This window comes from Nelusetta ayraudi, unplaced genomic scaffold (genome assembly GCF_046127955.1).
Source record: "Nelusetta ayraudi isolate G7.1 ecotype Tasmania unplaced genomic scaffold, CSIRO-AGI_Nayr_v1 ptg000082l, whole genome shotgun sequence".
Taxonomy (NCBI): Eukaryota; Metazoa; Chordata; class Actinopteri; order Tetraodontiformes; family Monacanthidae; genus Nelusetta; species Nelusetta ayraudi.
The window spans coordinates 1,637,816-1,649,428 of NW_027466132.1; the positions used below are offsets into that span (position 1 = coordinate 1,637,816).

Sequence of the window (11,613 nt, forward strand, 5' to 3'; positions counted from 1 at the left end):
CCCTCCCTCTCATTATCTGATCTGCCATTGTGGCTGCGCTATAAATCTCCCCCTCTGTCCTCCTGGCGCGGCTTCATTCGCCTCCGCGCTCCCCTCAGAATTTAAAAACAAAACAAAACAAAACAAAAAAAAAATCAAGTGCAGTGCAGCGAGTGCCGACGTATTGACTCAGGTGTTGGCGATTCCAAGGCCAACATGTGGCACCTTTTGTTGCTGCCAGCCGTTCCCGCTGCACTGGAGGTGACTCCGAGCAAGTACCACGACTGCTACTACTGCACAGACCGCTGCGTATCGAGTACCCGTGCCAAGAGTCTTGCGCAGTGCTTCGGTTCTCACTTTTCAATTCAATCAATCAATCTTTCGGGTTTATTCGAGCGTGCGGAGACGCTGAGGCAACAACCTTGTGAGTCACGGGTGACAGACGAAGGCGAATTTACGGCGAGAATCTGTCTGAGCATGTGCACCACGTGGACGGGGTGCGAGCGCGAGTTTGTTTGTCTTCATTAATTAAAACTCACGTGGAGTTTGGTTTTGGTTTTTGCTATTTTTTTTTTTTTTGTTGTCATTGTTGGGTTTTGTAAAGGAGGAATGATGTCAGAGTTTACAATCGCATCTCTGTTAAAGAGGTAAGAAGGGAAACAATTTTAGCTATGCGGAAAACTGTGTTTTTAGCCCTCTGTTTGCAGCCTCCCTCGAACAAAGGACTGTGTTTTCGCTTAATGTTAAAAATGCAGCTGCCTCAATTACAGAAGCAGACAAAACAGGGCCGTTCTCAGAAGGTCGCGCTAAGACCCGTCGCTGACCTTGCAGAGGCGTCACCGTCAGTGCCCTGTGTGACATCACAGAGGGGCCGACGTCCAGCGTGTGAGTGTTGCAGCACTCTTAAGAAAGCAAGAGCGTGAGAGGCTGTTAGAGCCATTAGAGCTGAAAAAAAAAAAAAAAAAAACGCCGGCGAGAGTCGGTTTTGTTTGACGTCGGACCTTCGACAGGAATATCAAAATAAACATAACAAATCGGACGAGCGAGACTTCCTCAGCGACACCGGCCTTCCCACGGATCCTCCACGTGAAACGTAATGAGTGAAAACACGCTGGGCCTGTTTTCCTAACCCTCCCACGGGAGTCTATCACGTTTGCTGGCTGGTAACTTGTCACTCCCTTCCCTTCCCGTCTCTCTCACACACACACACACACACACACACACACGCGCGCGACACCCCAACCTCTGTTGTTCTTGCTCTCCAGTTACATTTAACCAAATATTTTAAGAAAAGAACAAGAAAAAAAAAAAATGGCCCTGCTTGTTTTGCAATCAAGGTAGTGCGATCTGCTCCTCGTGCGTCTTATTTTCTTCTTACTTTTAATTTTAGTTGGGGATTCGACGCGGCGGCGGCGCAACGGTTAGCGCTGCCGCTTCGCAGCGGGGAAAGGTCACGAGTTCAACTGTCTTTTTCTCACTGCGTCAGTGTGGGTTCCCTCTGGCCAATAGGGCTTCCTCACGCTAGGCTAAGTTAGCCGCGGTTGTGACCGAGTGCGGATGGGTCTTAAACTAGCCACTTGTGACACCTGTTGTTTTTTGTTTTTTTTCAATGATAAATACACATCATTTATTTACAAATAGAGTGGTTATAATAATAGCAATAAATACAAAATAAAAATCTGAATTATACTTCATGTGGTATTGCACCCATTTTTGAAATGTACATCAGAACTACATTTTCAGAACCAGTAAAGGAATATTCCTCCGATTAAAATATTTATTTTTTCCCAACTTTAGGTAGACATAAATATATTCATATATACTTTTTTCTTCTTCTTTTTTCCAACGATAGCTCTGTTTTGTATTTCTTTAATATAAATAACCGTCTTCATTGGGAAAAACTGGGTGTCCATAACAACCTCCAACGTCTCTTAGTCTCTTGGTTTCCCCACCGCCGCCTCCTCCTGTCCTCCTCCACTGTCTTTTCCTCTCACCGACAGCCGCAGCCCTCCACCACCATGTCCTGGTAGTTTTTCAGAATCACCTTCTCGTACTCGTCCAGGTAGAGGAGGGAGATGGGGCTGAGCTCCGTGGGCACGCAGCACGCCCGCGGGATGTTGGAGTTGACAGAGTTAACCAGCGTCTGCACGATGGCGTGGTTGGTGGAGTTGAGGTGCTCCGCCAGCGGGAAGGGGCACTCGCCATGGCAGTAGAAGGCGTGGTAGCCCGGCGGCGCCACTATCCACTCGTTCCAGCCCACGTCGCTGAAGTCCACGTAGAGGGCGTGCCGCTTGCAGCTGGCCTTGTGCTGGTGCTTCCGCCGCTGCTTGCGCGACGACGCCGCCGCCGCCTGCCGCTTCTCCCGCGCTCGGAGCACCGAGTCCCCGCGGCCGTCGTGGCCGTAAGTCACCAGCAGGGGGCGGGCCTGAGGCCACGAGTCCGCGTCGGCATGCAGGGAGCGGCTGACCCGGACGTGCCTCCGGGCGTGCTCCCCGTCCCCCTCCCCCTCCCCCTCCCCCTCCCGCTGCGGGTGCAGCACCTCCACCATGAAGCCGCGGTTGTGACCGCTGCCTGAAGTCCACTTGAAGACGGCCGGGCTGACGTCGAAACTCTCCCAGTGGCTCAGGGAGTCGTGCACCAGACGGGTGTCCAGCAGGCGAGCCAGGGGCTCCCGGCCCCGCTCGCCCCCGGGGGATCCGAACACCTCGTAGACGTTGATGCGGTGGAAGCCACCCACGTGGGCGGCAGAGGAGGAGGAGCTGGAGTTTGAGGAGGAGGAGGAGGAGGAGTTGGAAGAGGAGTTGGCCACGCCCCCCATGACCTGGTCCCTGTAGATGCGGAGCTCGGCCGAGGTGATGAGCTCCTCGCCGGGTACGGAGGTGAGGTTGAAGTAGAACTGCTGAGTCGTCTTGCCCTTCAGGCTGGCCAGGGCCTCCATGGACTCTGCACAGGAAATAAAAAGAAGAAAAGATTGAGTTTCCTTCGATCGAGCTCGCACGGTTCCCCGTCAGGGTGGGCGGAGGGGTGTTGGCCCGCCGTCACAAAAGCGCGAGCGGTAGGCGCACACACACATCAGGTATGTAAATAGGCGCATGACTCAACGGCGCCAGTGAATTCTGCCGGTGACGCAACAGATCGTTAGCTTTCGCGCCGCTCATAAATTAAGCCGGTTAAATGTCAGCGGATGAAAGGCGCTGACCTTCCATCCAGTGAACACACTGGCACGCTCGCTAAGACGCTGCACCCTCAACGCTATTATTATTAGCATTAGTAGTGATAGTAGTAGTAGTAGTAGTAGTAGTAGTAGTATCAGCTGCACCACGTGTGTTTTTCTCCAAGAACGGACATTTAAATCTCAGCAGCATAGTACAGTGGAACATAACATCCCCCCCCCCCGATTAAAAATCAGATGTTCACGCTCGAGTCTTTCAAGGCATTCAGAAGAAAGGAGGAGGAAGAGGGGAAAAAAAGCGCGGGACGCAATTTATATTTAAACGGCGGGGACTCTTTTTCTTTTTTTCTTTTTTTGCAACCTGCAATTTTCCTCTGAGGGCTGCGACTTTGAACTCGGGCCCTCTCTGAAGATCACAGATGATGTATGGACCCACTTTTTAATCTGCCCCGTGCGGTAAAATAAACACAAATTTTGATACGCGCCCTTTCAAAGGCTGTACTTTTTGGAATTTCCACCATCTCATCCTAAACCTCCCCTTCCACAGGCACAAAGACCTCAATTAGGCCTATCGCTCCTCATTTGATGTGGGGAAAGCCCCCCCCCCTCCACCCCTCTGCCCCCCCGCCTCTCCTCTATCCCCCATCCCTCTCTTTCTTTCCCTTCACCCGGCCACCCAAATCCCCTTCTCCCTTTGTTCTCTCAGCCCCCAAAAATCCTCTTTTCGTTCTATTCCTCCGTCCCTGCGTCGCTCCTCCGCAGCCGCCTCACTCTCTCCCTCCGCCGCCTCCTCCTCCTCCTCCTCCTCCCCTGCGAGGAACGGGTGTGTGAAACGTGTCACGTCTTGTCAGAAACGTGTGAACCACAGGAGTGTATCGACATTCTTGATTTTTTTTTTTTTTTTGTGCAGATGCGTGCCAAAAAAACAGAAAAAGAGAGAGATATGAAGGCCTGTGTGCGGTCATTGGCCTCTGGCAGCCACTTCCTGGGTCACGGCGGAAAATGTACAGAGAAAAGTGTGACAGAGCAGCGACTAGGCTAATTAGCTTGACAGCGCTAACGCTGGGAAACAGCTGCTGTGCACGCGCACAAAAAAAAAAATCTGCTGATACATCTGCGTGTACATCAAAGGTCCAGTATGTTAAATGTTTAAAGGAAGCCGACCAGATACAGCGTTTAGTATCTAGGGCACAGTCAGCTGGACTTCCTTAAAAAATGGTGGCTAAAAAGATGGCTGCTAGCCAGGAGCGCAACGAAAAAGCTCTATTTATATCATTATTAGATACACTACCAGTCAAAAGTTTGGACACAACTTCTCGTGCGTTACACTGCAGATACTGAAGACATCAAATATATGAGCGAGATAAATTGAATTATGCAGAAAAGAAACACGATAAATAACGTTAAATATTCTTTTTATGAAAGGTGGCTATTTTGAAGAAATTAAATATAAAAACGTATTTGAGTTATTTTTCACTTTTGTTGTTTCCTACATAATTCCATGCGTGTTCATATGTAGTTTTGATGCCTTCAGTGAGAAATGAGAATGAAAGAAAGGACATTGTAGTCAATGCGTCCAAACCTTTGACTGGCAGTGCATATAAGAACCATTCAAAGGGTAGGGAAACCAAGTTAGTTTTATTCTGCGGCGTGTATACACTTAAATTAATGTATTTATGGCCAATACGTTGGGCTTTTACCAATACAAAAATCATAAATCACGCCATATTTTACACACTGAACCTTTAAGCAGGCAACAGTTGCACGTCTCCGGTCACCAGGGGGATTTTTAACAAGGCTGCAATTCCGTTAGCAGGGAGCGCGGAAGAGCCGGGGGAGCGAAGGTAAACACAGTCTGAGCACATTTCTTAATGGCCGGTGGTGTCAAGGTGTGTGCTGGCTGGCTGGCCGGCCTCAGAGGTTTCCACCAGCAGCACAGGGAGCAATCACTCGGCCCGGTGGTGGTGGTGGTGGTGGTGGTGGTGGTGTAGGAGGGGGTGGGGGGTGCCGGGGCCGGGCTTGTTTGTAGTGTGTCAGTGCAGCCACTGGGTGTCATTGCACCAGGGGGCCTCTGGAGAGCACCCAAGCAACCACTCAGCCACCCCTCTGACTCAGCCCCGATGGAAACTTCCCCCCACTCAAACACTTAGGAGTCTGTACAAGGGCTGTGTGCGTGTGCGTGTGCATGTGTCGTTCCCCCTGGTGGACTCAGCCAATTGCATGTTGTAAAACTTGGGATCACGGGCCATTTGAGGATTTAAATGCAACATAAAGATTTACTATCCTTTTTTTTTTTTTTTTTTTTTTTTAATAACTATTCCTGTTTTTTCTGTCGCAACCATGTGCGCAACTGCGCCGCTTTGACCGCCTAGCGTCTCACATAAATAGAGCCTCGGCCGTGTTCCAGAGTCTTCCTGTTTGATAATGTCAGTGTTTAAGGAAGGAACCCGCACCGTCATTTGAACATGTGTCGTCTGGTTAAGCGAACGCACTTTATCCCAGATTTAGGGGGAACCTGGTTCTTAAGATCCTGGTTCACCTGAGCACAACCTTCACTGAAATGTTGCGATGAATCTCAAATATTGGATATCACTAGTTCAGAGGGGTCTTATATGCTTTACTGAAGGGTACTGTATTGTACTAAATGTGCATTTTCAGGAACATATGTATTTCAGAGAACTGTGTTAAGTATCTATCTATCCATCTATCTATCCATCTCTGCTACTTCAACATCCCCTCACTGGCAAGTCTCAATGTTATTGGAACGTGCTAAGGGGGGAAGAGGAGGAGGGACCTGACAACACTTTTCCTCTTTATCCACGACTCTTGAAAAAAAAAAAAAAGAATTTGCAAAAAAAATAAATAACAAAATGACTGAACTCGCTGGATGACTGGCTCTGTTTGCTGCACTCGTGCTGTCGCGTGTTACTGAAGCTGCGCGCCGATGACTATCACCTGGACCCGCCTCCCCCGCCCCTCCCCCCCTCTCCTCTTTATCACGCGGCCCGGTGGTGCGTGTCTGGAAAAACTGTTTTCGGAGCCCACGCAAAAACACCATCAATTATTAAGAAACAAATTACCCCCGGGGATGCCACCGCTCCCCCCACCTACCCCACCTCCCCCATGGTGTGTGTGTGTGTTTGTGTGTGTGTGTGTGTGTGTGTGTCTGAAGCTCCCTGACAGCAGACTCCAATGAGTGTTTGGTTAAGGGTTGCATCACAAGGCTGCTTTTTTTTCTGTTTTTTTTTTTTTGTTTTGGCAATGGTGGTTATTGCAGGAGGGTGTGGGGGCGAGAGGGCGGAGAGTGTTCTTCAGAGTTTCTTTGGACGCGTGTCACCTGCGCAAAAAAGTGACTCAAGAGGCAAAACTGGCTCCATAAAAGAACGGGACGACTCTTGGAAGTCCAGCGCCGCGGCTGAGTCACGTTTAAATATAGGCCTGCGCCGTCTGAGCGAGGGAGGGAGCGAGGGAGGGAGGGGGGCGGAGGAGGGAAGGGTGTGTGTGTGGGGGGGGGGTGGTTAGCTGTCCAGGGCTGTCAGGTAAAGGTATGCCGCTAATACGCACCTTCGTGGTGAAAGCTTCTAATCGTGTTGGCCCTGCTGGCGGCCCGCTCGGCGTGCCTGCCCATGCTGCGGGGCCGCTTGGCGCTGTGGTCCCCGTTGGCCGAGTGCATGCGGTACAGGTCCACCATGTAGTCCGGCACCACGGCCTGCTTGCCCGGCGTGGGCCTCCGCCTCAGTCCGAACATGTTGAGGAGACGCAGCTCGAAGTCGCGCAGGAAGCCCTCGGAGCGCTCGGGGCTCTGCCCTCTCCCGGACTGCTCGCTGTACTTCCTCCGGCCCACCTCGGGGATGAGTCCCGCAGCGCCTCCCAGCAGCACCTGAGCCAGCAGCAGTACCATGAGAGAGCGGAGCGCGGCGACCATGATCAGTCAGTCCCTGCAGGGGGGGGGGGGGAGAAGTCGGAGGAGGGGGTTCACAGTCAAACAGGGGGTATTGACACGAGTGGGATTTCATCCAACCGCCCCACCACCACCGGAGGGGGGGTTGTTGGGGGGGGGGAAACACACACACACCTCCCGCATACAGTAGGAATGATTGAAGGGCAGCAGGTTAGAAAGGAAAGACAAGCTCTTTGAAGCAGGGGGTTTAAAAAGGAGGAGGAGGGGGGGGGGCAGAGGAGGTGGAGGGGATGTTTCCAGTGTGAGTTAACCTGAGGACTGATCCCAACATGAGCAGAAACATGGAAATATTAAGAACAGGAAGTCAGGAGGAGCAAAAAAAAAAAAAAAAAAAGGATGTCCCAGAAAGATTAAAATTAAAATTAAAACAAAATACAAGTTCTTAGGGGAGATCTGGCTGATGTTATATCCAACTTAAGTTAATTCCAGGTCTTCTGTTACGAGGGCGAAATATAACCTAAATATATCTCTCCCGCGGCCAGGATGACAAGAGCCATAAAAGCAGGTCAGAGGCAGCCGTGAGAGGCAAGCGGCGTCTGTTTGCAGAGGCTCTGACGCTCGTGTATAATCAGCAGGGATTGAGTTACTTCAAGAGGCTCGCAGGTGTGAGATCTGACGTGCCTATCAGAGCCAGATGTCGCCCGGGAACAAGAGATCTGACTGAAGCGCTACAAACACGAACACGGGCCGGGAAACTTCTCTCCCCCCCCCCCCCCTCCCCTCCCCTCTTAAACTTAATATCTCTCTTCTTTCCCTCCTCGCGTCTTTTTAAAGAAAGAAAGGAACACGCTTTGCTTTTACGCACACACCCTAGACTTGGCTAACCGCATTCTGTCAGCAGCGGTGAACTTTCCTTCTTTCAGTTACAGGGAGCCCTTGTGAAACTTTACAGACCCAACTTTTAGTTGTTTTTTTTTTTCTTTTTCCTATCTTAATTTAATTTTTTTTTTTTTTTTTTTTTGCGGTTTTCGCCCCGCAAACTTTCTCGAAGTGTCGCGGTTTTTTTACCTGACGAGGAAGCACTGTGTCCGGTCCTGTCGTTCCACCTTCGCACTCCGAATAATTCCACATTAATTCGCGTTAAATCCACGCTGCGTCTCCCGAGGGGACCCGAGGCAGCCCTTCTCCGAACGCCGCTCGCACATATTCTCACCAGCTGTAAAATTCGGAGGGGTGGTGGTGGTGGAGGAGGAGGGGGGGGCAGGCTTTTTTTTTTTCTTTTTCGTTTTGGGTCAGCACAAAAGTGGAGGCGGAAGAAGTGGGGGGGTTAAAATAAGTTGTTGTTGTTTTTTAAAGAAAAAAATTAAAAAAAAAAAAAAAAAAAATCAGAAGTCTACGAGCGAGGGGACTCGCGGAGACAGGAGCGACCTAAAGTCGAAGAAGGCATCTTGGTTCAGCATGTCTCTTCTTTTAGAGGGCAACAAATATATATATATAAAAAAAGGGGCGATGGGGGGGATAGTGGAGCGTCGCGGAGGCGCAAAAAAGTTTTAAAAAAGTAATTAAAAAGAAGAGTTGCTCCGTGGACGTGGTCGTCGCTCCAAACAAATCGGGAGTGCGCGTCCGTCGCCTCCTGTCTGTGCGCCCGCACGGCGTGCACTGCTCTGCACTGCGCTGCACTGCTCGGATTGACCGCCGCTGCCTTCTCTTCTTCTCTTCCTCCGGCTGCGACTCCTTTTGTCGAGCTGTGATGTCACCGAGCGCCTGTCAATCATTCGTCCGCCGCGAGGTACCCACCTCCTCCTGCCGGTCTGGGAGCCCCGAGGCTCTGAAACTTTTTTCTCTTCTTTTCTTTTTTCTTTTTCTTTTTTTTTTTTTTGTCTCTCCTCCCCTCAACCCTCAACTCCCCCCTCAACCCCCCCCTCCACTTCAAATAAACACATTAGAGTCACGGGACACCCCCCCAACTTTTTATTATTTTTTTATTTTTTTAACAAATAAGATTTGGCCAAAAGTGACAACTACCACCCAGTGATTTTGTTTTTGTAACCTGCCAGCCGAGTGGAAAGCTTTTGTCACTCATTCAAAGTGGCGTCTGTTAAACTGTTTTAGCTGTTTTTGTGTTGTTTTTCCCCTTTGAGCACACAATCACTAAATCCCACCATTTTTTTTGCCCTACCAGAAGACTTTTTTTTTTTTTTTTTTTTTTAAGGTTGCGCAAGATTGTCTTCGAAAGCAGCTGCATTAATCCAAACAAGGTTGGGGCGGGGGGGTAGAAAAAAAAATACCACCCCAAATTACAAACAAGTCTTTCTCTTCAGCGCCCCCTTCCCCTCTTACAGGGAATTCACACCATCAAAATAGCCGCAAAGTCAACAGTTCAAACCGTCCTGTTGCGTTTACTTTTTGTTGTTTTCCTTCCATACGTGGGAATAGCACGTCGCCTGTTTGCTCGCCATTTTTAAACCCATCCCAGCGGCTCCTCGCACACCTGCTTGTTGTGTTACATTTTTCCGATATTTGCGATTCGCAGCCGCGCTCCCCGTCAGTGGGAGGGGCGGCCCCCCCGTGAGCCTTCTAGATAGATAGATAACTGATTAAGGTGCTAAGCGCCCCCGGATCAAATATGTTTAGCTTCTGGATTAGGGCTAATAGATAACAGCATCCCGTTGTGTTGCTTTTGTGGTTTAAGGGATTAGGCCCGGCGGAGGAACCATCACATCCTCCCGCTGAACCTCGCCGTGTGCGTCTGACACAGCCGCTGATTTACACCGGCTCACATTCCCCGGGATTTGTCTCCTATTTCATCTCGGCGAGCGGCAGTTTATCACGTCGCGCTGCGCTCGGTGTAATACTGTCAGAGAGTCCAGCGGGAGAATCCCCAGAGGCGCCCCATCAATTTGTTGCAGCGCGGCTCGTGTTGTTTTCACTCAATTTGGGTAAAACGTTGCACAAGGACGTCTCACCGAAAAGGATTCCTTCCTCTCAAAAACACACTCTAGATATGTTTGATTTATGACAAACGGTCCATTGGGTTTTGAATGAGCACTTGCTAAATTTGTACAAAAAAAAAAAACAGGCCTGCCGCCTGGTTTCAATTACAGATTTTCTGCAAGATTATTGAGAATATCTACAAAAAGACAATAGCAAAATTTCTTTTTCATTTTATTGTTGGGAGAAAAAAAAAACAGACAGCAATGCAGTCGGCGAATTATTGGCCTGTTCCAAGAGTTTCACTTTAGCCAACAGCATTTGGAAGCTCCCGCCTTCCTCGTTTCTACAGCATCCGCAGCTCTATGTTGCGTTTCTTCAAATACAAATACATTGTTGCCTTTGCCAGTTTTGCATGATGTGGGTTTTTTTTTTTCTAAATTTTCCTAAAATATCCCCTCGATTTGCACCGTTCCAAGGTTAACGCCGCTGTCACAGCTAGCGAAAGGGTTCGGGACCAACTTTTCTTTTTGCCGCTTTGTCTCGACCCCCGGGGGGGGCGTAGTCGACGGCATTTAGCGTCGGGGGGTCATCAACATGAGAAAAGCCCTCCATTGACTCCCCCTGGTGACTTCCATTAGGCCGCCATGGCGGGGCAGGGCAGGCGGCTGTGTTTTGGCCAAAGCATCGGCCCGGCCGGAGAGAGATTAAATCTCGCAGAGATCACAAGATATCTTTGTCTCCTCTCGGGACAATAACATTTCATGAGGGATGAGCCCCCGGATCATCCACTTAGCAATTAAAATACAGAGAGGGGCCCTATGGGTACGTACCTCCGAACGGGGTCACTTTCCATCGACCGGCCCGGCCCGGCGCGATTTCAGGTTGTCGTTTGTTGCGGGAGGAGGTAAATTTGACCTTTACATGTTTCTGTGTGGATGCCAGGAAGATTAGCGACCGCAGCTGTGGATAAGAAAGCAATCAAGAAACATGGTTTCCATTTGCCAGCAAACATGGGCAGTCTAAAATCTAAAAAAAAAAAAAAAAAAAAAAAAAAAAAATCACCATTCTAACCTCCCTCCTCCTTCTCCCCCCCCGACCCCCTCAATCCTGGCAAAAGCTGTTCTTCATCTACGCGCAGGAGATTTGGGGATAAAGTCTAACACAGTAAGCCCCGACTATCTTTAATTACCTGAGTGAGAGGATTAGAAAGAGGGGCCTTTATCTGATGTATTCTTCCACCGTCAGTCCTGCAGGACGGATTCCCCCCCCCCCTTCTTTTACTTTTTTGAGGGCACCCAGAATTGGGTGTGGGGGGTGTACAGCGAAAAATCCATATTTGCACGTGTATTTGCCTTGGCGTCGCCCGCCCGACCACCAGGCCCGGGCTCCCAGGAATGTCCTCCCGGCCGCAGGCTGTGGAGGGACTCGATCGCCGGCTGCCCAGGAATGGTTTTGAGACGATCATGGGACCCGGTGGGCGGGGAGGGGGGGTCGGTTTGTGTTGTCATTGTTGCGAGCCAAGATACATGACGCTTATCTAATCCCTGTCGCTGATCCAATTACACACTGATTGAAAGGGCAGCGCCGCCGAGTGAAACTCTGGCGCAGGTACGGATGATGCGCGGAA

The 11,613-nt window shown here is 50.1% G+C and overlaps 1 protein-coding gene across 1 annotated transcript; it reads right to left on the reverse strand.

Moving 5' to 3' along the window:
* Window positions 1–1,922: 1,922 nt before the first annotated feature.
* On the reverse strand, window positions 1,923–8,554 carry bmp2b (bone morphogenetic protein 2b). The gene is made up of 3 exons (XM_076044670.1): window positions 8,121–8,554; window positions 6,716–7,089; window positions 1,923–2,922 (listed from the first exon to the last, which is right to left on the reverse strand). The coding sequence occupies exons 2-3, from the start codon at window positions 7,074–7,076 to the stop codon at window positions 1,970–1,972; spliced, it is 1,314 nt and encodes a 437-aa protein (XP_075900785.1). The 5' UTR covers window positions 7,077–7,089; window positions 8,121–8,554; the 3' UTR covers window positions 1,923–1,969.
* Window positions 8,555–11,613: the final 3,059 nt, after the last annotated feature.

What these genes read in the sequence shown, in the direction of transcription:
- bmp2b (XM_076044670.1), bottom strand. Translation starts at nt 7,076, where the DNA reads ATGGTCGCCGCGCTCCGCTCTCTCATGGTACTGCTGCTGGCTCAGGTG. An exon ending in TAGAAGCTTTCACCACGAAG is followed by an intron (nt 2,923 to 6,715) that starts GTGCGTATTAGC and finishes TTTCCTGTGCAG; the next exon opens with AGTCCATGGAGGCCCTGGCC.